This window comes from Malaya genurostris, chromosome 1, assembly GCF_030247185.1.
Source record: "Malaya genurostris strain Urasoe2022 chromosome 1, Malgen_1.1, whole genome shotgun sequence".
NCBI classification, from domain to species: domain Eukaryota; kingdom Metazoa; phylum Arthropoda; class Insecta; order Diptera; family Culicidae; genus Malaya; species Malaya genurostris.
Genome location: NC_080570.1, coordinates 116,975,561 through 117,003,555, shown reverse-complemented (window position 1 = coordinate 117,003,555; position 27,995 = coordinate 116,975,561). Strand labels below are relative to the sequence as shown.

Sequence of the window (27,995 nt, the reverse complement as noted above, 5' to 3'; positions counted from 1 at the left end):
AAAACCTAGGTGGTGCGCCTGATCGGATATGCTTTTCGTTCAATTGTCAATCGCAGAACGAGTTTTTCTTAGAGGGCAACTCATCAGGACGAAACTTGTAAACATTCCCAACGCAAAATAATTTTGTGCGAAACAGTTCAAATTTTCTTCGCTAAATCATGTAAATCTTGTTTGTGTAACGTTTGCCCTCTTGTTGGAAAATAAACCAATTTGTGAGATGGATCAATCCGTTCGGCAAGGAGTGCTGAACGCCACCAGTTATTCGCTAGGTGACTATTCCCATTCAAGTCACAATGCTTTCGATGATAGCGAAATTTGCGACGAAAGTGTCCTCCAGCTGTTGGACAAACCGTTTTCCCAGCTGGTGGATGGGATGCAGCTCCGGAAGAATGACCGTTACGAGGGATTTGACAACAATGTCGGCAGTAGCTGGATCTATCCGACTAACTATCCTGTTCGCAAATATCAGTTCTCGATTACACAGGCGGCGTTGTTCAAAAATTCTCTGGTAGTCCTACCGACCGGGCTGGGAAAAACCTTCATAGCGGCTGTAGTTATGTACAATATCTATCGGTGGTATCCCAGAGGAAAGGTCATCTTTATGGCACCTACAAGGCCTCTAGTTACTCAACAGATAGAGGCTTGCTACAAGATAATGGGTATTCCGAAAACGGACACTGCGGAGATGACGGGTCGACAGCAGAAAAAGAATCGCACCGGTTTGTGGCAAGAGAAGCGGGTCTTCTTTGTTACACCGCAGGTTAGTCCGTGTTTTGATGGTATTGGTTGGTTTATTTGAAAGCGTTTTTTTTTTATTGCAGGTTGTTCAAGCGGATCTCAACAACCCGGAGCAAAATTTCCCAACCGACAGTGTCAAGTTAATTGTTATTGACGAAGCTCATAAAGCCAAAGGACGCTATGCGTATACTGAGGTGATCAGAACAATTTCGGCCACCAACCGGAACTTTCGTATTCTGGCACTCTCGGCAACTCCCGGTCGTACACTTGAAGACGTAGCGGAGGTAATTAGAAATCTCCTAATCGCTCATATCGAGGTTCGCTGGGATAACTCGATCGACGTGTCACCATACACGTTCAAAAAGAACATTCGAACGATCGTAATCCCGTTGGGACCGACACTGACGAAAATAAGAGACGACTACATTTGCATTGTGGACCCGTACGTCCGACGGTTGCTAGATGCAAATGTTATCTCCGGTCACAGTGGGTCACTAAGTCGTGGGTGGTTACTAATGGAACAAAAACGATTCCACGAAGCCTGCCTTATCAACAAACACCCGAACTACTCCAGTATCAATTCGGATTTTAGTACCTGTGTTAGCTTGTACTGTGCATTGGAGCTACTGCTTCGACACGGAACTCGAGCATTTCTGAACTTCTTCGAAGATGATAGTAGCAATAGTAATAGCAAGAATGAGAAATACTTTGTAATGAAGGATCTACGTTTGAAGGCTTTTCTGAACGAACTCAGGGAAGTGTACGGACGAAACCCACTGGCAATTTGCAACAATACCGGTACGATGCCGAACGGGACTGTTCCGAAATTGGCTACCGATGAGCCTATTGATTTTGGACATCCGAAGTTTGCTATTTTGGAGAGAAACTTGAAGGAACATTTTCAGGTGAGAAATACTCCGAATGGTTTTGTCACGCTGAGTGTTATGATTTGTGGAACTAATAAAAGATTATTTGATTGCAGAACAATCCAGACTCGAAAGTGATTATCTTCTGTGAGTTTCGCGATTCGGTTGCCATGATTCACCGATTATTGCTGCAAAATAGGCCGACTATCAGACCGAAGTGTATCGTTGGTAAGTCACGTAACATTTGTGTTAAATGAAAAATGAAGACCAAGTTTTTTAGAACTGCTAAAAATTACTTCGAGGTTTCTATGAATCCAATATTAAACGAGAAATATGAAAAAGAAGAACGATCACTATCTCTTGCTAGACAGTATCATGACTCGTATATTGAGCCAATTGTAAATTGTGTTATCTAATCAGAGTTTCACTATATGTCTGCATCAGAGGTTCTGTGCATTGATAAATTCAAATTAAAATATATTTTTTTCGGATCGGAAGTTCAGTGACGGAAAAGAATATTCGCAGTTTCTGGAATCGTCTTATCCCTCTTATCCATACACGTCCAGTTTTCCGTCAATCTGAGTCGAAATGAAATTTGGGTTTTCCGCGGCCGCGAAATATGTTTAAAAAATCGTGAAAATCGTAATCGTTCAAACTCAAGTAAATTGAATGAATCGTCAAAAAAATGCTAAATACATGGGATATGGTGACCACGTCGATTCAATTCTTCAATAGCTAATTGATATTCAATATACTCAAGCGAACACGGTGTGTAGCCGCGACACACCGTTTTGCACACAGTTCAAAGGCGACTATCCAGCAAGCGAATGCATATACTCTTCGATAGCATATACACTCTCTTGCTGGAGACTCAATTTCCCGAACACCTCCTTCACGGTAAAAGCAATGACTTTTAAAGAGTATACCGTTGAAACGTTTTGCTTTGTTCTTGAATAAAATAAATTTATTTTCGAATGAAAAATGTATGAATCACTCTAAATTATAGAATGACGAATAGTGGCAAAAAATTTACTTACTTGGACAATTACACAGAATTCGGCAAATATTTACTGAATTTCCAACAGCTTCCCGTTCGTTCATTAGTTTGATCATTAACTTGACTATTAAGCGTTTGGTTATAAAATTTTCTTCGATCTGTCAAAATCTATCTAGCAGCTCTGTAAACGCTGTAAACTCTAATGAATGCTTTGGTGAGTTGAGTTGCTGATTATTTAACTGATAGAAAATTCAAAGAGTGTTCGATTTTTTTTATAATGCTGCATCAACTGTGGAGAGCATTGCACAATATCAGCCGTTCTAATGGCTCTAAAAGTTTTCTAAAGAACTATTAGGATTTGTTGTTCGCAAATCGAAGGTAATTATCCTCAGTTTAGTGCAAATCTAGAACAGTTTGCTTAGATTTGTGCACTTTTCGCTGTGTGAAATTCACAGTAATCGAGATCAAGTGAAGCGAAAAATGTTCCAGAGTTTAATGTCGTAGAGAATTTCGCAATTTGACTCTTCTGAATGCTGGAAACGAATCCCTGCAGCATATTGATAGTTTCTTTCAATAAATTATGCAAATCCGAAATGAAATAATCGACATTAAAAATCTGTATGTGGCTATTTTTATAGTTGTTAGGACCGCCCATTAGTGAAAAAGCTACAAACGAAATCACATAAAAGGAAATCTCTTAACAAAAATTGAATCAGTTTGGATTCTATCGCCACTGCGAGCAGATGTGTTTTGTGTCGTTTGCAAAGCTAGTTTCGCTTTCGACAAGAGCGATTACGTCACAGCTGCCAGTCATTAGCATTGGGGAAAAAACAACGGTGGAGAGCATTACACAATATCAGCCGTTCTAATGGCTCTAAAATTTTTCTAAAGAACTATTAGGATTTGTTTTTCGCAAATCGCAGGTAATTATCCTCAGTTTAGTGCAAATCAAGAACAATTTGGTTAGATTTGTGCACTTTTCGCTGTGTGAAATTCACAGTAATCGAGATCAAGTGAAGCTTTCTTTGTTTTTGCGAAAAATGTGAAAAAGGGGAATGCGTGCATAATTCATACAATTGATATTCGGAAGTGTTAAGGAACATGTCAGTTGTTTTCGTATTCATGACATCCAGTTATGTCTCTGACATTACCCACCCGCCTTTTTTTTCAATAATGGAAGTCCTTTGCACTATTATTTGATCCTTAAACGCAGGAGTGAAATAAATTCTGGAAAACTTTAAAAAACTGTACGACTACAGGCAAATCTGATCAAATGTTTTATTTTGAATTAATGAAACTGTTCTATTTGTAATTCGCAAACATTATATAAATTCAAAGAGAAAGTATTCCAAAAATCAATCCAAAGGACGATAACTAGCCTTTCTTCTCACTACCAGTGGTGGTAAATTGCGAACCGAACGCCGATGCTTCTGAAAATTTACTCAAAAATGTTCACCGAGCGTAAGCATGCGATAGGTTCGAAAGCTATTCCCTCGGTTAATGCGAAGGTGTTCTGTGCTCGGTGTTCGGCGAAGCAATCTGATTCGAGCCGTTCGGTTGGCGGACCATCGGCGAGGGCCGAGTAAACTGCGTTCTATACGATGGTTTGTTGATTTCAATTCTCGCACCCTGGTTTTGAAATTATCAATGCACACGTGATCAGCACAAAAAAAATGTTTTGTTCGATTGATAAATCGATCAATAGCAATTCAAATGGTATTATTTTGGACATTATCAGTGTGCGTAGGGTGGCTCGATATGGAAAATAGTAAGTTTTGGATCTTTTGCAAATTTTATGGTTTTGGTTATAGAATCTATAACAATAAGAATTGAATATTTTGGAACATTTCAGCAATCGTAGAGTGGCTCAATATGAACAGGGATTTTTTTTACTCTTGCAAATTCGATGTTTAATAAACTGGTGAGTCAATAGCAAAGAAAATTAAGTGATTTCAGGTATTTTCAACGAGCGTATTTAAATTTGATGTTCTATTGATTGTTGAATCAATAGCAGTTCAACTTGGATAATTTTAGACATTTTCAGAGAGCGTAGAGTGGCGGAATTTGAAAATTTGGATTTTTTTACTAATTCGATGATTTATTAAATAGTAGAAAATCTTTGGAAATTATCTGCCACCGTAGGGTTTTTCTATTTGAAAAATTGTAAAATTTTTTACTAATACCAATTCGATGGTTTGTTGATTGTTGGATCAATAGCAGTTCGAATTGAATAATTTTGGGCATTTTCGGTAAGTGTAGGATGGCGCAATATGAAAACTTGTAAGTATTTTAACTTTTGCTGATAAAATGTTTCATTTAATAGTGAATTAATAACAATTACAAATTGCTCATTTTTGAGATTTTCAGGGACCATAGGATGGTTCTATCTGTATAATGGTAAAGTTTTTGACTAATGTCAATTCGATGCTCTATTGATTGATGAATTAATAGCAGTTCAAATAAGATGATTTTCATGATGATGATAAGAACATTTTCAGCGATCTTAGGGGGGTTTAATATAAAAATTTGAAAATATTTTGATTTTTGGTATTTTAATGTTCAATAGATGAGCGAATCAGTACCAGGTAGAATTGGATGATTTTGGACGTTTCTAGCGAGCGAGCTACGTTTGTTAATTTTGGATATTCTCAGCGAGCGCTGGATGGCTTTATATAGAAATTGTAATTTTTAAACTATTTACAATTTCATGCCAGCGCTAAAGCGGGAACCGAGCACCAATGCTTCATACATATTTGTTTAGAAATGTTTTCCTAGCAAAAATATGCAAAAGCTGTTCATTCGCTTGCTGTTCGGTGGAGCAATATGTACCAAACCATTCAGTTGGCAGACCATCGGCGAAGGCCAATTGAGCTCTATTCGATGCGTAGTTTTATTATTTATGGTTCGATGAAATGCCTACCTACATCATCAAAACTAAATTCTATTTCAGTTGATGAGCAAAGCAATAGCGCGTTAAAAATTACAATCAAAATCACAGGCACGTCGACGATTTGCATGTTTAAATCCGATTATTCACCACCACTACTATTTATATATTAATCAATACAGCATCCGATTTGGAAAAATAGTTCACAATTTCTCATATAAAGCTGCCTTACCACCGAATAAAATGCTTAAAATTCTAATATTCCAATTGCTATCTATTAAGCATTGAATTAGCAAAAGAAAAAATAATCCTAAATTTTTATATTAAGCCATTCCACGCCCACAAGATATGTATAAAATTATTCTATTCGAATTTAATTCATTCATCAATCAATAAAGCATCGGATCTGCAAATTCAAATACACTGAAGTCTTTTTTTATGCGAACTTACGTACCGCATAAAAAAACCGCATAAAAAAAACCGCATAACTCTGAAAATTCGCATAAAAAAAACCGGATAACTCTGAAACTTCGCATAAAAAAAACCGCATATTTCTGAAACTTCGCATAAAAAAAGACCGCAGAAGGGCAAACCGCATAACTCTGAAAATTCGCTTAAAAAAACCGCATAACTCTGAAACTTCGCATAAAAAAAACCGCATAACTCTGAAAATTCGCATAAAAAAAGTCGCGTAAAAAAACCGCATAAAAAAAGACCGTATAAAAAAAGACCTCAGTGTACTAACATTTTTCATATAGGACCACACTACGCTCGTTGTAAATTGGAAATCCTATTGGAATTGCTATTGATTTACCACTTAATAGGACATTGAATCGATATTAGTCAAAAAATTTTAAATTTTCCAAATAGCACCACCCTACGCTCGTTGAAAATGTCCAAAATTATCAAATTTACATTGCTCTTGATTCACTATTAAATGGAACATGAAATCAGCAAAAGTCTAAATATATGCAAATTTTCATATTGTACCACCCTAGGCTCGATAAAAATGTAAATTTTTTTTTCCAGAATCAACAGACCATTGAATTATTCTAAGATACAATTTTTGTCGATTTTTCAAATAGAACCACAATACGGTCGCTGAAAATGTCCAAAATTGTTAAATTTCAATTGCTTTTGAATAAATAAATAAATAAATAAATATTTAATAAAACATCAAATTAGTAAAAATCAAAAAATTTACAAATTTTCATATTGCGTCACCCCCGCTCGCTGAAAATGTAAAAAATTATCCAATTCGAACTGCTATTTATTCACTAATCAATAGAGCATCGAAATGAGATGAGGCACCCTACGCTCGTTGCAAATGCCCAAAATTACTCAATTTTAATTGCTATTGACTCACCAATTTATTCAATATCGAATTTGCAAATGTTAAAACATTTTCAATTTGTCATATTGAGCCACCCTACGCTCGCTGGAAATGTACAAAATTACCATACTCTGCTAAGCTACCCAAAAACTGAAACGTCCAGCCGCAGCTGACAAAGTTCGGTTCATTCGAAGCAACAGCCTATAGTACTCGAATCGAATGTTCATGAACATACTAGTAACGATAGGCTCACAAACTAATGTCGTTTTCGTTTTTAAATTGCACTACACCGATGCAGCGAAGCCTGCACTAAAACCGTTCGTTTTTACCAATTGCACTACACCAGTGCTACACTTTTTCTGCACCGATACCACTGGTGTAGCACTCTTCAAAAGTTTGGTGTAGCTCTGTGCAATGGAATCGTTTATTGTAGTCAATGGTTACTGTGTATGTTTTCTTCATTTTTGTTCGTTTATTCATGCCTTAGTGTAGCACTGCACCGGTGTAGTGCAAATTAAAAACGAAAACGACATAAAGCTTCGGTTCCTTTACCATCAGCATCGCTTCTTGGTTCGGCGATGCTTGCTCGAACGATGGTATCGGCAAATTCATACTCGCGATGGTGGTTCGCTTTTTGGTTCGGAACGAACACGTTTTGCGTGTTCGGAATCGATGCTTTACCACCACTGCGCATAACTCTGAAAATTCGCATAAAAAACCGCATAACTCTGAAAATTCGCATAAAAAAGTCGCGTAAGAAACCGCATAAAAAAAGATCTCAGTGTATATGATTTTGACATTAAAGACCTTTCAAGTGGATCTCAGGAAGGTATAGATTTTTTTTTGACAATGTGTTTCTTGCCATGAAAAATACTTAAAAATTTATAAACATATTTTTGCACACTTCTTATTTTGGTACTACTCAGATTTTGTGTAGTAATAAATGTATAATTTTTTGACGCTTGACTATAAAAAGTGAATAAAATATGACAAATCGAAGTAATTACATCCCAGAGCCTCTTGGGAAACCAAAACTACTACAAATTCGAGCACCAGCAGGTAAAAGTTATTGTGAAATCTTTTTCTGTCATTTTCGATTCTCAAAGCTTCGGTTGAATATGGACACTGCATAATAAAGACTGTCTCAGAAAGTATGGACGCAACCAAAAACCGCTGCCATTTCACAATGGTTCAGAATCTGTCAATTTTAAAAGCTGCGTCATGTTGTTTACACTCTTCTCTAACCCTATTGTGCAGTTGTTTATTCCTTTTTTATTGGTTTGTTTCGAAATGCGTGGACTTTCAGCAGAACAACGTCGAAAAATTGTGTACAAATGGTGCACAGAACGCGGACTGTCACTGAGAAAGATAGCAAAAATGCAAGAAGTAAGTGAAAAAGCCGTGCGAAATGCAATCAGGAAGTTCGGTGAGGATAACACCTTTGAGGATAACTACTCGAAATCAACGGTAGAATGGTATACTACCAAAATGTCACTTTCGTCCCAAAAGACATGAATTCACCAAATTGCCCACAACTTCGACCAATTGAGGAATTTTGGGCATCAACGAAGACATATCTTAGGAAACATGTCTCGGCAGCCGAAACCATTCAACAGTTCGAAAAAGATTGGAAAAAAGTGTCAAAACTTGTCGCCAGGAAGTCTGTACGGAATTTAATGAGGAACGTTCGCAAGAAGGTGCGCCAGCTAGTCTACAATGGCTAAGTAGAAAATGTTGAGAATAATATTCTGTTGTTGTAGTCTAATATTATCAGTATATCGAATAAAATTTGAATATCTAACACTTGTGAATTAGTTACAGCGCAATCAAAGTGCGTCCATACTTTCTGGGACAGTCTTTGTCATTGACTGGACATGGATTTCGTTCTCATAGTTTGCAAGCGAAGCTGAGAGTGACAGTAATGTCTCGTCATTTTGAATCAATGAAAATGACTTTTATTAGCTCTGCTTGTCGTAACCAGTATTTCCTATTTATAAATCGAGATACCTGAAACATAATTCAACTCAGGGAAGAATATTAAAAAAAAATACTGAACGTTTGACTAAATTTTCAGTTCAACAATGTTGGAACTAGTTCAGAAACTAGCTTCAAACAAACAATTTGAAAAGCATCAAGCGAAAGTGACATTAGTGTTCGAATTATTGTGAGTGGCCATTTTGGCCCCAGTCTCCCCTACCGTTAATTGAACGAATGAGAGTTTCTCTTTGATTACTTTTTCTTCAGTTAATAACACCTGCAGTTTTACGTTTACCTGCAAAATATTCGTGTAGATATTACTTTTTTATGATTGATAGATGTTACGAAGCGTTACATGCGTTACTGTTTTGTGAGTGACACAAAGCGTTACATGCAATGCTTTTTTGTGAGTTACAGGTAAGGTAACAGAGGTATTTTGGCCCACTTTAGGATTTGTTTTATTTAAGCCCATTTTGTAAAACTATCCATCAAATGTAGTAATATCTTTGAAAAACCCTTCCACAATAGGTAATTTAATGTGATTAGCCTCGAATTGATGCAACATGGGTTACTTAACATCGATTAAATCCAACAAAGGTGGGTTAGGTGGGCCAAAATATATGAAGTGGCCAAAATACCTCTGTTACCCTATTACGAAGCATTACATGCATTTGCTATGTTGTGAGATATAGGTGTTACGATGCGTTACTTTTTTGTGAGCGATAGGTGTTACGAGGCGTTACATGCGTTACTTTTTTTATGAGATACTAGTGTTACGAAGTGTTACATGTGTTACTTTTTGTGAGTTATAGCGTTACTTTTTCCCAGGTGTTACGAAGCGTTACAATGCCATTCAAACGTTTTTTTTAATTTAATAGATATTTTCATTCAGGCCTTGTTGCGTACAAGTTTTACGTGCCGATTGAGCCGATTTTTTAAATTTTTTTTTTCGTATTGGATCTCGTTGTCACCCTTTTCCCTCCTGCGAGGATTGAGGGGCACTTTGTACGTGGTTCGTCTCGTCATCCATTGCCGCATCGGTGGTATTGTTGTTGATTTCGCCTTGTTGTAAATTGGTTGCAGTTGCTGGTTGGTTGGAGGGTAAGTTGTTAACTGCAGCTGGTGTACTCTGTTCTATAGGGGATACTGATGGTGTCGTTGAAGGGGATGCTTCACTGTTGTTGGTGGCTGTCACAGGTGTACTGAGGTTGCTTGGGGCTGGTGTGAAGGAAGCACCGTTGTCCTTTGGTGTGGTTGTCTCCTTGTCTAGTTTATCACATGGCTTACCGTAGTGAACAGCTTTTTGTCAATATTGACATGTGGTCATTTGATTGTCATAGGTAACAAGTGATTTGCACGGAATTCTTGTATCCTGACCGAAAGTCACATAACAAGGTATAGGCCTCTTCAAGCGCGAGAGTAACAAACGTACGCCATTTAGAATACCGGGGAAAAAGTTCTTCCACTTTTATTTTTCGATAGAGAGAATCTCCCCGTATTGGGACATAGTTTTGCGAATATGAGGATCGATTACGCTTGAGGGAAGATGATACACACGCACTTCTATAGCATTATCTTCCATATATACCGGAATGTTGTACTTAATGTTTTCGTGCTCCGCATAGTGCACATTGTTATTGTCTTTTGCGAATTGAATTGCATCCAACTCTTCATAAAACTGGATGTAAACAACATTATTTGTCTTATTGCATTGAAGTAAATGCACACGTTTAATGTCAAGATGCATTTGCTTCTTAAGCAAACCTTCTCGTATCGAAGGTTGAATTTTGCACTGCCTGAAGTCAACAATAGTTGTATTCTTTTGTACCGGCGGAGCTTTTGTTCGTTTGGTTCACTCACTCATTTCGAGGTCGTTCTATTGTTCACTACACAATACTGTACTTGGTTTCTTCCGTCCCGAACGTAAGTGGTTTTGTTTTATCGACTGACTTGGATGAGATGTGAAAGCGAACTCCTTCAAAAGTTTTGACTCACTTAGAACAATCTGTTTGTTTATTCAGCATTTGAATCATCATCCTCAGACAAATGTAACGGATTTGAGAATACCATTTATTAAATCAGTTCAAACATATTCACTTTTTGTTATATTCCTCGTTACGTTACTTATTGATTTTATTCGGATACTTTGAATTTGCCGCCCCAAAATTCAACGTGCTAACCTGTTAACCGATCGAAGCGCCGTCTGCATGTCATTGTCGGTGTTGTCGGATTTCTATGGAATGTGTGAAAGTTTACAAGTCGATCGTGTCATTCAGACTGAAGGTCTAGGGTTGGTCTGCAGCGGACCCATTCGTGAGTGTTTTTATTCTATTCGTTCAGTGGTCGTGTTTCATCTCGCGTTGCTGACAGCAGAGCGAGCAAGAGAAAAGGGATACTGGTGAGATCGTTCCTTTAATATTTTTCTTACTTATTATATTTCTTATGAGTATCGAAAATCAGGTTTTGTTGAGATCATATTGTTTAACAAAACATATCCGGATCTCCTTCCCTCCCTACTAACAAATCTCCTATCCCGTGATGCTCGTGGAAATACAGTGGTACCCGCGGTCTCTAGAAACTACGAGTGTCGGACTAACATTCCTTCCTTTCCCTCAGTAGCACAGCCTGTGGTTGTAGCCAACGCCGTTATTGATCATTTAATAAAAAGTTAAGAGAGAGTGGGTGAAAATGATTTGCTTCTCCCAAGCTTCATTTTCTTGGTTCATTGTACATTTCCACTTATTCGGTAAATCACGAAGTGCAACTACGGGCGATCTACTTCAGCTCAGCTCAGCACAGCTCAGATATGCTACGAAATGGATGTATGCTACGAAGTGTTACAAGCGTGTTTTTTGTCAGTTACAGGTGTTACGAAGCATTACCTTTAGAGTGTTATTGGAGTTACGAGGCATGCTCATTTTCGAACCACTGCTTCGTCTCGATTTTGCGAATTCCTAAAACAAAAACAAAATTAGGGTAATAGAGGTATTTTGGCCCATCTAACAAATTTTATGGATTTAATCTATGTTAAGTAACTCATGTTGCATCAATTTGAAGCTAATCACATTAAATTACCTATTGCGAAAGGGTTTTTCAAAAATATTACAACATTTGGTGGATATTTTTACAAAGTGGGCAAAAAACCTCAATCCTAAAGTGGGGCAAAATACCTCAAATACCATATTTTGTCATAGAAAACATCATTTGATTTGACATTAGCTAAAAAAAACCCTTAATAATCCACCTAGTGGTGTGATAATGCCTTTCTCTTTCTTCAAAACAGTCTAATTTGGGCTCCTTTTTGACACCAATTGATTGACTGAATCGAGTAGTTCACAAAAGCATTCTTCAGTGTTTATATCCCATAGTAGGCATCATTTTTCCAACCAAGCGCTTGACATTTGCGTTTTCTATTTGTATGAGAAGAGTGATGCTAATCTAAAAAAACCCTTCTTAGTCCACTTAGTGGAATTTTCATAGATCTTGAAAAATCACCATGAAATTTCCGAAACCAAAAAATTGCATGAAACGCCGAGATTTAGTGTCATCTCGAAACGGGCCTAAGCTTGTTAAAATCTGTTTGGTCATCTCCGAGAAACTTGCACGGTAAAAATACAACGGGTTTTGTCGGTTACGTCACTTAGACACTCATATCTCCGGAACCAAAAGTCACAGCCGTTGGATCTTTGAACTTGATCAATGGTCCGACAGTAGCTATTAAACGAGCATAAATTTGTTAAAATCGGTTCATCCATCTCTGAGAAAATTGAGCGCGTATAAATATCTTCGAAAAGTGCACACACACACAGACATTTTCCGATCTCGTCGAACTGAGTCGAATGGTATAGAACACTTTGGGTCTCCGAGGCTCCTTTCGAAGGTCGATATTTCCAGCAATTCTAACACCATTCTATAGAGAAAGGCAAAAACTAACCGAATGTGAATTGCTCCTGGGAATGTTTTCTACAACCCAAAAATTCTGGATCTAGAAAATAATACTTTTGACTTAAAAATCGACAAACACGAGTGGACGACATGTCAAATGAACATAAAACAATTGTAGACAATTGTAGGGTTCGTATTATTACGAGTGTCCATTTTTGCCCTGGTCCTCTCTACACTGGTATATGAGAAATAAAATTGTACTTAATTGAGAAGAAATACCCAAATACTTTTTTCCGTCACTGTAGAAACTTGATTAACGAATTTATTCGATTACTTATCCTTGCAGTAACTTTGAATGCCGACATAGTTTAGAGCCATTTCTTTATTAATTGTAACTCAATTGCAGGTCAAGGTGGTACCAGCGGTGGTTTGCGGGCGGTGACACAAAAAGAGCAGATCGCGGCCATGAAAGATTTTCGGTCGGGTTTGTGCAACACACTGATCGCTACCTGTGTGGCCGAAGAGGGCATCGATGTCGGCGAGGTCGATCTGATTATTTGTTTCGACATTGCGAGAAATCCCACCCGGTTCGTACAACGGATCGGTCGCACCGGCAGACAACGGGTTGGCCGAGTTCTGATGTTGGTGACGGAAGGAAAGGAACACGAAACGTTGAAGGAGGTGTTAGCGTCGAAGGATAAAATCAATCAGAAACTATCCAGAAGCAAGGAGATCCTGCGTTTGTTGTATAAACAGTCCCCTCGGTTAGTGCCACCGGAGTTTGAGCCGAAGTGTGTGGAGACTTGGATTAAAGTTCCGGAAGAAAGCACTGATGCCGCGAATGTTGCTCAAACGAGGCGAGGAAAAAAGCGTGCTTCAATTTTAGAATCAGAAGGAGAATCACGCGAAACAGAAACAACTTCTAGTTCTAAAAAGAAGCGAAAAAAACAGGACAATATTCGAGGAACCCAAGATGTGAGAAATTTTTTCCGCAAAACTAACACGGATTTGGATGTCACAGACAGAGACATATTCTCAAGTCCTCAGAAGAAGGATACCTCAGCAGATTCGACCATTAATTCCAACGGAAGCTTCAAGGTTCCGGTAGACACTTCGATCCGGTTGGGGAAAACAGAACAAGAACAACAATTGGAGAAATTAATGAAACCCTTACTGCGGTACAGAGCGAAATTGGAACGGGAGAAGTACATCAATGACAAGAAGCTGATCGAACTGCGAAATGAAAAGGTTCACAACTCGATTTTATGTCCGAATCCTTTGAAGAAATTTTTTCTAGAAAGTGATGTGAGCTATCTGAAAACCTTGGTGGAAAAAACTGACATCCTCGAAGTAGCCATGGAAGGAGGCGAAGATGATGATATAATCATTCTGGATGACAAAGGTGATTGTCTGAAATCGGAGATGCGTGTCGCGGAGAGCATTTTCGGTGGTAGATCTTCTCTGAAAGAACGCATTAAAGATATCGATGCTTACCAAACCTTCACCAATCGGAGTAACAATCAAATTGTTAGTAAACAGTTTCAAGGTGAGATCAGCGATGATCAGGTTTCGAAATACAACGAGTTGTTTGCCCGATTTTCTACCCACATTGGAAGCAAGAATAACTTGGATAAACAATCCGAGAATAAAACCTGTAATCCATCACCTTCAGCTCAGTTCCCGGATGACCTAAGTACAAGCAATCTGTTTGATTCTCAGTTCTATCTTCCAACATTGATAGAACCCGATGAATCTAACTATCAACCACTGGTCCCAGAATTACCCCCTGAACCACCGCCGACGTGTGAAGACGAAGCGACGCCCATAAATCGAAACAAATCCAAATCTCGCGTTGCTGAGCTGATTCGAAACAGTAAGCGAACACCGCCAAACATGGCCAACAGTCCTCTACTGAGAGCATTCAATCGCTCTGTACAGAAAGCTAGAAACTCGGACAGCACCGCCTCTCCCGTGTCCAATCGGTCGACCAACCTAAGCTTCCGAATGGTACTGGAATATTTCGGACTCAGTCGATTGGATCAGATATTCGAGGAAGACACCAGCTTCCTTAATCGTCTAGATGCTGTCCAGCCGGAGCCATGCGATAGCACTACGACGGAGCACATCACTGAACTAAGCAGGAGTTTATTTGATTGCAAAGAGCTGGAGTTGGAAGCACAGGAAGCTGCTTTCCTGGCGGCGGAAATCGAGGATCCTGAAGATTTCGATAAGGAGGAAGCTATTGAAATCACACCGAAAAAGTCTCCACCGGGCGAAATTCCAATGGAAGACTTTCTAAATGGTTTTTCAGATGACGAGTCTCCTGTGAAGGCGACTCTTGCTGCTAGAAACGAAACTGTGGACACCGTGACCACTCAAAACAGTGACGTTGCTCGCAAAAGAGAGTTGAATTTGGACATTGAGGGTTGCCTCGAAGATTTGATGGATGGTCCTGAAAGTGACGAAATCATTCCAAACTCCCAAGAAATCCAGGTCACGCTTTCCAATCCATCTCAGAAAAATTTGGATATTGGAAACTTGGAGGATCTGTTTGCCGAGAGTGATGATGATTTGTTTGGTGAAAATCAAAGTTCTCAGAAATTAACTCCTGCTCCTGCTGAATTGGTTAACATCAAACAAGACAGTCAGGGCTCACAGAAAGAAAACGAACCAATCGCAGTTAACCGATTACAGCAGCAACCTTGGAAAGAAATGCTTCCGGTGACACCGACCTCGTCCGGTAAACACCAACATTCACCAGAATGCGAGGAAAAATCACCTTCAATGATGCGAAAGAAACTTAATTTTACCCGTTTACGTCTTGCGAAAGTTAATAACGCCCACCACAGTTTGGAAGTGAATTCAGCTCCCGTGTCGCGAGTCTTGTCAAATGGATTGATACAATCGGCGTACTTTGCTTCCTGTCGACCAGTCGACGAAAATGGTTCATCCACGAATGCTGCTGTTCCGTCTGATTGCTTCCGACAAAAGCTCGAACGAAGATCTAGCCTATATCGGAGTAACGTTTCGACCGACGCCGCTTTACCAACCGACAACAGCTCGGTGATTGTGCCGAGGACGAAACGAAAGGCAATCGTCAGTAGTAGTGATTCCGAGCAAGAGATGCCCTCACGGGAAAGTGACGAAGAAGATATCTTTCAAACGGCACGATCGGTGAGTTCGGTGCGATAGACCGGTGCTATCAGGTTTTAGAACTTTTTATTTTTCTTCCCTTCACACTATAGAACATAAAATCATCAACTGAAACGAAACCCGCATCCTCGCTTTGTGATCCACCCCATCGAAAGCGGCGCCGGAAACGACGTAACAATGCATGTGACTTTCTGCTCAGTCAAGCTGATGTGTCCAACGACGACGACGACGGAGGGGAGGACCATGACGATGACCATGACAACAATGGTGTGCTGTCGCAGTTAATCGATGATTCCATTATTCATCATGGGCCGGTTGAGGAGGATGCAGTCGATATGCGAGCAAAATATTTGCAATCTATAAGGTAAGTCGAGAAAAAGGGGAGTCCGACGAGGTTTAAAGCCGAACTTAAGTAAGTTTTGTGCTGATGTTCGAGTGGAGTTAAGCTTAACCGAAAAGGTAATGTTCAATTTAAACTGCTATGCACTGATGAGTCGAAGATGAAAAATCTGTCATAACATCTTCTGTTTAAATTGTGATGAAGAAAATCATAATTTTATCGAATGACAACATTACGAATATAGCTTGTTTCGTGCTGTTCGTCTCTTTTCGCAAATATGCCAGAAAGACGGAAAGCAGTAATATGAACCCTCGTCTGTTTTTGTTGTTCTTCAATGATGCTTTTTTACTGTTTAAACCTTAAGCAGCAAAGAGTCGAAACTGTATTTCGCAGATTCTTGAAACCGCTTCCAGATACATTTTTCGGTGCGAATTTCAATACTGGTAATAAACTTTCATGAAATGTAAAATGGCGTCATTAGTGGTAACTATCACCTCGATACTATTCTATGAAATGGTTAAATTTCAAATTACTACTGTGGAGGCGATCAATAATCGTAGTTTGAAGCCTTTTCAAGGTACAAAAAGACAATTTTTGAAAAATATTTAAATTTGGATAAAGAGGAAAGTTAATACACAGTCTTTTTTTATGCGAGGGTTACGTACAGCATAAAAAATCGCATAAAAAACGCTTAACTTTGAAAAATTGCTTCGCATAAGAAACGCATAATTTTGAAAATTTGTGAAAAACTACATGATTTGAATAATTTGCATAAAAGATCCGTATAGCTTTAAACATTCCCAAAAAAAAACTAAAATTCGCAATAAAAAAAAACCGCATAGTTTCTATTTTTTTGTATAATTTATTTTACCCCGGCTTAAACCATTTAGGTCGTTTTCCGGGGAGCGGATAACTTCTAACATCCACATAAATAATCGCATAACTTTAAAAATTCGCTTTAAAAAAACGCATAATTCCGAAAATTCGAATAAAAATATCGCTTAACTTTGAAAGTTTACATAAAAACCGTACAACTTTGACAATTCTCATGGAAAAACTGAATAAATTAAAAATTCGCGATAGAAAAATCATAACTTCAAAAAGTCGGATTGAAAAGCACAGTACTTGGAAAATTTTTATAAAAACAGAACTTCGAAATTTCGCTTTAAAAAACAGCATAATTCAAAAAACTCACATTAAAAAACCGTATTACTTTGGAAGTTTACATATAATAACGTATAACTTTACAAATTCACATAAAAAGGCATAACTACTGAATTTCACTTAAAAAACCGCATAACTTTAAAAAAATCGAAATAAAAGACCCATATAGATAGTTTGCATAAACAAAATCGCAAAACTTTGAAAATTTGCATAAAAAATCGCATAACTTAAACAAATCTCATAGAAAAAAAAATTAAAATTCGCATTAAAAAAATCGCATAACTTCTAAAAACCACCTAAAAACCGCATAACTTCTAAAATCCACATAAAAAACCTCATAACTTTAAAAATTCGCTTTTAAAAAAAACGCATAACTTCGAAAACTCGAATAAAAATATCGCTTAACTTTGAAAGTTTACATAAAAAGCGCACAACTTTGAAAACCGCATAATTTTGGAAATTTGTATAAAAAACCGCATAACTTAAAAATTCGCAATTAAAAACATTAATTCTGAAATTCGGATTAAAAAGCGCAGAACTTGGAAAATTCACAGAAAAACAGAACTTCGAAATTTCGCATTAGAAAAACAGCATAATTTGGAAAACTCGCATAAAAACCCCGTATAACTTTAGAAGTTTGCATAAAATAACGTATAACAAATTCGCATAAAAACGCATAACTTTAAAAATTCGCATAAAAATTACCGCATTACTTCGAAAAGTCGCATTAAAAAACCGCGTAATTTTGAAAATTCGTATAAAAAATAATCGCTTAATTTAGAAAAAACTTAAAAAACCGCATGATTTTGAAAACTCACATGAAAGATAACCGCATAATTTTTAAAATTCTTATCAAAACTAACCGCATAATTAAAAAAAAGCTCATTAAAAAAACCGCATAGTTTTGAAAATTCGCATAAAAACCCGCATAACTCTAAAAGTTTGCTAAAAACGCTTAACTTTGAAAATTCGCATAAAAAACGCATAATTTTGAAAATTCGCATAAAAAATAACCGCCTAATATCGAAAAAACATTTAACCGCGTAATTTTGGAAAATCGCATTGCTTTGAAAAAAAAAGTTAGCATAAAAAGAACCGCAAAAAATTTTGAAAATTCGTATAAAAAACCGCATAACATTGGAAATTCGCATAAAAGATAACCGCATAATTTTGAAAATTCACATAAAAACTAACCGCATAATTTCGAAAAATCGCTTTAAAAAATTTGAATATTTTTGCATAATTGTGAAAATTCGCGAAAAAACGCATAACTTTTAAAGTGTGCATTAAAAAAATCGCATAACTTTGAAAATTCGCTAAAAAATAATGAGAATTCGCATAAAAATCTGCAAATTTTAAAAATTCGCATTATTTTGAAAATTTACATAAAATATCGCAAAACTTTAAGAATTTGTATGAAAAACTGCATAACTTCGAAAAATTTGCGTTAAAAACAGCATAATTTTGAAAATTTGCATAAAAAAGTGCATAACTGGAAGTTTGCATAAAAACCACAAAACTTTGGACACACAAAAATGCATTACTTTGAAAATTTCAGATAAACCGCCTGGCTTCGAAAGTTCGCATAAAAAACTCGCATAACTTTGGAAGTTAAAAAAAAATTGCAAAATTTTGAAAATTGGTATAAAAAACCGCATAATTTTTGAGATTTGCATAAAAATTGATCGCATAACTTCGAAAACTTGCATCAAACCGCATAACCTCAAAAAATCACATTCAAAATAACGCATAATTTTGGAAACTCGCATAAAAACCAGCATAAATTTGAAAGTTTGCATAAAAAAACCCAAACTCTGAAAATTCGTATCATAAAGTCGCATAACTTTGAAAATTCGCATGAAAAATAACAGCATAATTTCGAAAAATCGCAAAATTCTAAAAATTCACATGAAAAACGAAAAACTTTGAAAATTCGTCTAAAAAATCGTATAACTTTAAAGTTTTCCTAAAAAGAGGCAGCATAAAAGAGACTAGAAAGTATTATTAGTAAGTTACTAGATTTTAACCTTCTCAAGTTGCTCAAGTTTGCTTATTTCGATGAACAGGGAAGAAGAGGGAAAATGTTTAGATTCAATTATTTTCAAGCAGCGTAAGGTCGTCAAATTACACAATTTGACAAATTAAAGAAAAAAACTAACGACAAATTTAAAAAAGTTTACTAACGAAATAAGATAAATTTTGGAATACTTTCATAAATTATTCAGGTGAAAGATTTCATTTTTTTCAAGATCGATATGATTTGGTTTGATTATTAAGCGTTTTAACCTTGGAGTCATTCGCCTCTTCGAACCAGAGAAGCTTACTGATCCTATTTGCGAAGTTAAGAATCGAATGAATTACTCAAATCGACAAATTTTATCAAATTTTCAAGTTTTTATTGGCAGCAATTCCATGAAAAAAAGATACTCTCAGAAATTCATAATACTTGGCGTACTATCGTTCTGCATCGAAAAATATTAGAACTGTATTTTTTGATTGGGCTATTAGGGTGACCATTTCCATGTTAGATTAGATATGTTGTCTAGAAATGTCAATAGTTTGTAGGAAAAATACGTAGATATGATTTGTGGTTGTGGCCTCTTTTACATATAAAACAAAAATAGTGAAGTCTTGCATTTATTCACCAAATTTGAAATTTTTGACAGGTTGTTACACAAAAACGAAAAATTTCCCTTTTACTATGTATGAATACCATTTTCATGTTATAGTGGTTTAAAAAAATCTAACAATTTTTTCCCAATATTAGGATATGTTGTGTAAAAAAGCCTACACTTTCTATGAATAATATAAAAATATGAAAAAATTTGCAAATCACGACCAAATTTCGACTTGAAATATTCAAACGATTTTGACTCTGCATTGAAAAAATCACATGTTGTGTAAAAATCACATGTTGTGTAAAACAGTGTAAATTAAAAAAAAACTTTAAATAAAAACGTAGCGCTCTCTATCCACAAACCACGAACACCGCTAAAAAATTTTCAGTGATTTCAGTCAAAATATGTTCGTTTTTCATTTTTTTAATGTATTAGCTTTTTGACACAACATATCCTAAGGTTGGAGAAATAGTAAAGTAGATTACGAGAATTAAAATATTAAGTTTCTCAAAAAATCGACAAATCAATATCTGAAAATTTGCGCCCGGGCGAAATTAGATTTGTCGCTCCCTTTGTTGGTTCAGAGAGCAAAAAAAAACGGTCTCTAGGATTGGCTTGAAATTATAATTTTTGCTGCAAGATTCTGCATTAAAACTATTCGAACTCCCGTATTTTCTCGAATTTTTCAACCCATGTTTGAATACGAATCAAAACTACAGTCCACATTTCTTTCAGTTACATTTTATTGTTCCCACCTTGTTTGATACATTTTGTTTTCGGAGCAGCAGAGAAAAGAGATAGAGAATAAAGTATAGCCATGAAATTAAAACGTAAAAGACGCGTGTGTTTTTCTCGTCTATTTCCACCCAAAAGAAGATGTCCAAACCGGTGCAAAGACATTTTACAAACATTTTTTGGTCCTTCTGGATCCGGATGTGGACATAGTGATGGTTTTGGACGAGTGCACTTGCGAAAAACCGTGAAAAATAAGTGATGAAACATAGAACAAACTGTTCGAAAAAATGATGATCGGACGAATCGTTCGAAACACAAAATGAACAATGTTACACGAGAACATTTATGAAAAAAAGATGTAATGAGTGACGAAAGTGTCAGTAACAGTGAACAACAAGATTATACTACACCGTTGCAAAGAACCAGTGTTCTTACTCGAAGGAATTTACTGGAAGCGTTGACGGGATCTGGAGTACAGGTATCGAAACAGGAATTTTCTATCGCACAGCAGAAAAACGAGCAGAAAGCAAAAATGGAGCAACAAAAATTGGATAAATTGCTAGATACCTTGACGGATCGCCGTGATCTAATAATGGAAAAGATTATGAGAATACAAGCATCCCTTGCACAAGAAACCGTTCACAGCATTTATTACCTTAATCTGCAACAGGAAACGATCCGACGGTGCTATGATGATTACGAAAAGGTTCATTCCGAGATTTGTGGTCTTGTCCCGAAGGACATGAAAGATGATCTGCGTGTCGAATATTTGAATTTCGAGCGACTGCATGAAAAACTATATGTGAAAGTCCAGACTTTGATCGCAGGTGTTCAGCGAATGGAACTAGCACCTACTATGCAGAATGTTGGTGAATCAAATGTATCCCGACCGCAAGCAGTTAACGCAGTTCCACATCTACAAGTACCTTTACCCACTTTCGACGGGAAGTTAGAAAACTGGTACTCGTTCAAATGTATGTTCCAGACGATTATGAATCGATATCCCAGTGAATCAACAGCAATCAAACTCTACCATCTTGAAAACTCTCTGATTGGTAGTGCGGCAGGAAAAATCGACCAAGACGTGATCAATAACAACAACTACGAGTCGGCCTGGAAAATGCTAGAGGACGCTTACGAGGATGAACGTCTGATAATCGACACCCACATTGATGCGCTGTTGGATCTGCCGAAGGTGACGAAGGCAAATGGAGATGAATTGCGGAAACTGGTCGAAGTGTGTACGAAACATGTCGATGCGTTGAAAAATCGAGACTTCCCTGTAGAAGGTTTGTCAGAAATGATTCTGGTAAACATTGTCAGTAAGCATCTCGATCGAGAGTCAAGAAAATTGTGGGAATCGTCACTCAGCCGAGAAGAATTACCGTCTTTCGGTGATCTGATGGAATTTGTAAAAGAACGAAGTCGCGTTCTTCAGAAATTAAGCAGTCACAGTCAGCCGCAACAATCGCAGCTTACTGTAAAATCGAAACAACAGAAAGTTTTTGTACAAACAACAAAGGAAACATGCAGCTACTGTTCCGGTACGCACTTTTTTTACAAATGCTCGGATTTCAAGAAGTTACCAGTAACAGAACGATTCGGGATAATCAAGCAAAAAGGTCTGTGCTTTAATTGTCTTCGACAAGGTCATCCCACAATTGATTGCAAAACGGAAAAGGTGTGCCAGAGTTGTAGTAAACGCCACCACAGTCTTCTACACCAGGTTCGCGAGCGTACGGATACTTCTGAGAAGCGAAGTGACAGTAGTCACTCATCGAGTTCTGCTGATCCTGTTCCAGCCGAAAATATGGCCAATTCCGAACAACGCACGGTAAGCTGCTGTACACAAACAACGATGAAGCACATCTTCCTGTCTACGGCGATGGTGCTTGTATCTGGTTCCGGTAATGTTGTGACAACTTGTCGAGCACTGCTGGATTGCTGTTCGGAGTCCAATGTTATCACCGAGAAGTTAGCAGCGAAGCTGAGAATGGTACCGATTGAGTTGGATCCATCGATAGTGATATGTGGTCTAAACAACATGAAAACGACGACGAATAAGTTGATACAAACGAAAGTTTCATCTCGTGATGGAAAGTACAATACAATGCTGGATTTTTTGGTAATCCCTGCTATTACCGAGCTACCGACAGGAAAGTTCGAGACGCAGCCGTGGCCTCTGCCGCCTGCAATAGAACTAGCTGATCCGACGTTCAATGTGCCAGCCGATATCGACATGATTATCGGTGCTGAAGTTTTTTATGACGTTCTCAAAAAGGGACGTATGAAGCTTGGAGTAAATTTATCTATGTTAGCTGAGACAGTTTTCGGATGGGTTGTGAGCGGACCTGTCAAAACAAGTAAGCAGATTGTTCAGAAACGTATTTGCCAAATGAACATCACTCATGAAGATGTAAATCGAACTCTCTCCCGATTTTGGGAACTTGAAACATGCAACACAATCTCTATGATGACCGCAGCAGAGCGTGCTGTGGAAAAACACTTCCAAGATACTCACATCCGTGGCAAGGATGGCCGCCATATTATGAGGATTCCGTTTAATGATCTCAAGGGTCAACTAGGTGACTCCTTCGAGAATGCCAGGCGAAGATTTGGGAAGCTGATGGTCAGTTTCGCCAAAAATCCACAACGACGTGGACCGTATGCACAGTTTATGAAAGAATATGAGGCCCTTGGCCATATGAAGAAAGTATGCGACAGTCCGGCACAGTGCTACTTTATACCACATCATGCAATTTACAAGGATTCTAGCTCTACGACAAAGGTTAGAGTCGTGTTCGACGCTTCAGCGGCATCCACATCAGGTGTGTCCCTGAACGATACTCAGTTAGTAGGACAAACGGTACAGAGCGACCTGGTTACAATCATCTTGCGGTTCTGCACTAATCAGATAGTGTTGACCGGCGATATTCCGAAGATGTACCGTCAGGTACAAGTACATGAAGCTGACAGGAAGTTCCAGAGAATCTTATGGCTGAACGAGATGAACCAGATGGCAGTTTTTGAGTTAGCGACAGTCACCTACGGCTGTTCAAGTGCTCCTTATCTTGCAACACGAGTACTCATGCAACTTGCATCAGATGAGGCGATGAACTTTCCAATAGCATCACGAGTTGTGAAAGAGGATAGTTATATTGATGACTTCCTGACGGGAGGAAAAACGGCTGCAGAGGTGGTTGATCTTTTCACACAACTGAAGCAGATGGTGAGCCTCGGTGGTTTCGGTATTCACAAGATATGTTCTAACAGCAAGGAAGTTTTGAAGAATGTACCACTGGAACTACAGGAAACCAGGTTGGATTTCGAGAAATCCAACATCAATGATGCGATAAAGACGTTAGGGCTGATTTGGCACCCCGACGAAGACTACTTCGTTTTCCATGTTCCACCGCTGGAAAGCAGTAATCCGAGACCGACGAAGAGAATAGTTCTTTCTGAAATTGGGCTATTATTCGATCTACTTGGCTGTCTAGGGCCAGTGATTACGTTGGCCAAATTAACGATGCAGGATCTATGGCGATTGCAACTTGACTGGGAGGATGAACTCCCTGAGGATCAGATGGCAATTTGGCTGTCATTTCGTGAACAGTTGGTATCAGTACGCAACATTAAGAAGAAGCGATGTGTCATTCCATGTGACGTCACACGAATCGAGCTACACGGCTTTTGTGACGCGTCGAGGCGGTGCCTACGGTGCCTGCCTTTACACCCGAAGTGAATTCAAAAACGGATCGATTAGCGTTCAGCTTGTTTGCAGTAAATCAAGGGTTTCTCCACTGAAACCAGTAACTATACCGAAGCTTGAGCTCTGTGCTGCACTCGTGCTAGCTCAGCTTACCCAGAAGACGATGAAGGCATTAAATGTACACTTCGACAGTGTTTTTCTTTGGCCAGACTCACAAATCGTTCTGAACTGGCTGAAGAAATCTCCGATGGCATTAAATGAATTTGTGTGCAATCGTGTTGCGAATATCGTTGAGTTTACGCAGAACTATCAATGGTACTATGTGAGATCGCAGAACAATCCAGCTGATGCGTTGTCAAGAGGAGAGTTTCCAGATCAACTACTGGAAAATGAACGTTGGTGGAGAGGGTCGCCAGAACTGTGGCAACCTGGCATTTCCGTAGTTTCTACAATAGCTGTACTTAAGGATGAAGAGCTACCGGAAATTAAAGTATCGAAGCAAGTTCTGATATCAACGGAGCGGCAACCGCCGTTCAATTTTACAAGGCTGAGTAGTTTCAAGCGTTTACAACGGGCGTGGGCGTACGTTCGGCGTTTCATTACCAATGCACGATCAAAGATTAGAAATACTGAACCTCTATCGGCGAACGAGTTAGATGAAGCTGCTCGGACTATTTTCAAGCTAGTTCAGAGACAAGCTTTTCCTGAGTTGCAGAAACAGTTCAAGGCGAAATTGATAAAACGAAATGAATATGCTGGTCTGGCACCATTCCTCGATTCCGAAGATTGTATTCGAGTCGGTGGACGTTTGAAGAATTCATGTACCCCTTACGAAGGAAGGCATCAGATCCTGTTGCCACACAAACATCATGTGACAGATCTGGTTATACGGTATCTACACGAGAGGAATTTCCATGTAGGGCGGAACGCACTCCTGTCTGTCGTCAGGCAGCAGCTGTGGCCAGTGAGGGCAACATAGGCTATCAAACGAGTAGTCGGTCTTAGTTATCGTTGTTTCAAATACAAACCTAAGCCGTTGAATCAGTTTATGGGGGATCTACCAAGTTACCGTGTAACACCCGCTGAAGTTTTTGCTAAAACTGGTATCGACTATGCTGGACCGTTCATGCTCAAGAATAGTGGAAGGAAGCCAAGAGTCTACAAGGCATATGTCGCTGTTTTTATTTGTATGGTTGTCAAGGCCGTACATCTAGAGCTAGTGACCGATCTTCGGGCTGAAACGTTCATTGGTGCGTTGCAGCGTTTTGTCAGTCGCCGCGGTCTTCCAAGTGATGTCTACTCCGACAATGGTACGACATTCGTAGGCGCTAATCACGAGTTGGCAGCATGGCGAGATCTTTTCACTTCACAGCAGCTCAAGGACAAACTCAGCGAGTTCTGCAGCTCCAATGGTATCACCTGGCACTTCATCCCTCCTTGAAGTCCTCATTTTGGAGGCATCTGGGAGGCTGGGATGAAAACAATGAAGTATCACCTTAAGCGAGTCGTGGGAGAAACTCGACTAACCTATGAAGAAATGGCAACGTTTTTAGCTGAATGTGAAGCAATTATGAATTCTCGTCCGTTGATTCCATTATCGGACGATCCGAATGATCTGCAGGCGCTAACTCCGTCACATTTTTTGATTATGAGGCCAAGCCAGGCTGTACCCGAACCATCGTATAAAGAGGAGAAGATAGGCCGTCTATCAAGGTGGCAACACGTGCAATTGATGAGGGAACATCTATGGAAGCGTGGTGGACATCAGAGTAGGAGCTTTGGTGTTGCTGCGTGATGATAATGCACCTCCGCAGCAGTGGAAGTTGGGGCGCATAACATCGACGATTCCTGGCAAAGACGGTATTGTCCGGGTTGTGTCGGTCATGACGGCGACCGGCGAATACGACAGAGCTGTAACTAAGATATCTCTGCTTCCGGTGATTGAACCTGACGATTCAACGGGGGGAGAATGAATACGAATCAAAACTACAGTCCACATTTCTTTCAGTTACATTTTATTGTTCCCACCTTGTTTGATACATTTTGTTTTCGGAGCAGCAGAGAAAAGAGATAGAGAATAAAGTACAGTCATGAAATTAAAACGTAAAAGACGCGTGTGTTTTTCTCGTCTATTTCCACCCAAAAGAAGATGTCCAAACCGGTGCAAAGACATTTTACAAACAATGTTTGAAAAATGATCAACCCTGGGCACCTTGAAAAAGCTAAATTCAAATAATTTTCAGTCTCTATTGACTTCCCTTTTCATTCTATAAATATTCAACATTTCTTCAAAATATGTCTATTTTCACTGGTTGACAATCCTAAGCATGTTGTGTATTTCGGTCAATATTAAAATCCCTCTTATTTCAATTAATATTTGTCATTCTATTGGAACAGTTGGTTTTCACTAATTCTCTGATCTACGCACCCCAATGAAATTCGAACATTTCATAAATCATAGTATCAAGATCAAAGCGGTCACCAAATACGCCGTTATAATTTTTTTCATGAAAGCTTATTCAAAGCAAACTACAGTCTTCAGTTTTAGGTACCAATCAAATCAGACGACAATTTGATCCCACGACGAAAATCAGGCGTTACATTAAATACCCACATTGCTTGAAAATTGCTAGCTTAATTCGGTTGTCAATTATTCCGACTAACGGTCGTTTCACCATACTTTCAATACAATGCACGTAATTAACCCTCCCGATTTCAATTTCATTTTGCAGAAGTCCAGTCCGGCGAGGTGGATTCAAAATACCGGCTGCCCCCGCGCGTCAATTGAACATCTCGGACATTTACTCCCAGGTGCCATATCAACACGACGAGGACAGGTCGCGCTACGAAGAGTGTTCGTTCATTGTGCATGAAGACGATATGGAAGACGACCGTTGTCCGGAACAGCCAGAGACGGAATCGGAACTGGATGAGCTGGAACGGGCGGAAGCTATTCTGCGGGAGCGTCGTCGTGCCAAACGACAACATAAAGCTCTGCCAAAGGCAAAGCGAAGGAGAAAAATTGTTACCATCGGAAGCGACAGCGATCAGAGCTCGAACGAGGGTGATGAGCTGAAAGCACTTCGAGCGCAGATGTGCTCGGGATCGGATGATTCACTGTGATTACACGTTACGTGAGTAGGTTCTGTGTTAGAATGTTTCGTGTCTATCAAATTCTATGTTAAAATATTTTTATGTATATACAGTTCAAAATGATTTAAAAACTATTTCAAATGATGACTGGTCCTAAGATCACATTGCGATTCGGACATGCAAGGATCTTCTTTAGTACGAGCAAAGGCATCTTCAGTCTCATTCTGAATAACAGCGTATTAATTTTCGCGTCGATTCTAATGCTTTCAAATCCAAAATCTCCTTAAAATTGCTATCATAGTTACGAATACAAATGAAATTCGAGCGAAAAATCAATAAAGCGTTATTCGTAATAAGATTATCACCAAGATATTTAGATTAAATGTAAGAATGAGGTGTCTTCTACTCTTCTTCTGCCCTCCACTTGATCGATCCACCTTGCTCACGGGGCTCATCATTTTCACTGGGCTATCGTCTAACATCCTAATGGCTGGTTCAGT

The 27,995-nt window shown here is 38.6% G+C and overlaps 1 protein-coding gene across 1 annotated transcript; it reads left to right on the top strand.

The window, feature by feature from the left end:
• The first annotated feature begins 35 nt into the window (after positions 1–35).
• Positions 36–27,603, top strand: LOC131425567 (uncharacterized). Its single transcript, XM_058587549.1, has 6 exons — positions 36–760; positions 822–1,643; positions 1,721–1,832; positions 13,090–15,857; positions 15,929–16,200; positions 27,135–27,603. The coding sequence occupies exons 1-6, from the start codon at positions 218–220 to the stop codon at positions 27,523–27,525; spliced, it is 4,908 nt and encodes a 1,635-aa protein (XP_058443532.1). The 5' UTR covers positions 36–217; the 3' UTR covers positions 27,526–27,603.
• The last annotated feature ends 392 nt before the right edge of the window (positions 27,604–27,995 follow it).

Excerpts from the sequence above, each read along its gene's own strand:
- LOC131425567 (XM_058587549.1), top strand. The coding sequence starts at position 218 with ATGGATCAATCCGTTCGGCAAGGAGTGCTGAACGCCACCAGTTATTCG. Across the intron at positions 761-821 it reads TCTTCTTTGTTACACCGCAG|GTTGTTCAAGCGGATCTCAA; the intron begins GTTAGTCCGTGT and ends TTTTTATTGCAG. Across the intron at positions 1,833-13,089 it reads CAGACCGAAGTGTATCGTTG|GTCAAGGTGGTACCAGCGGT; the intron begins GTAAGTCACGTA and ends ACTCAATTGCAG.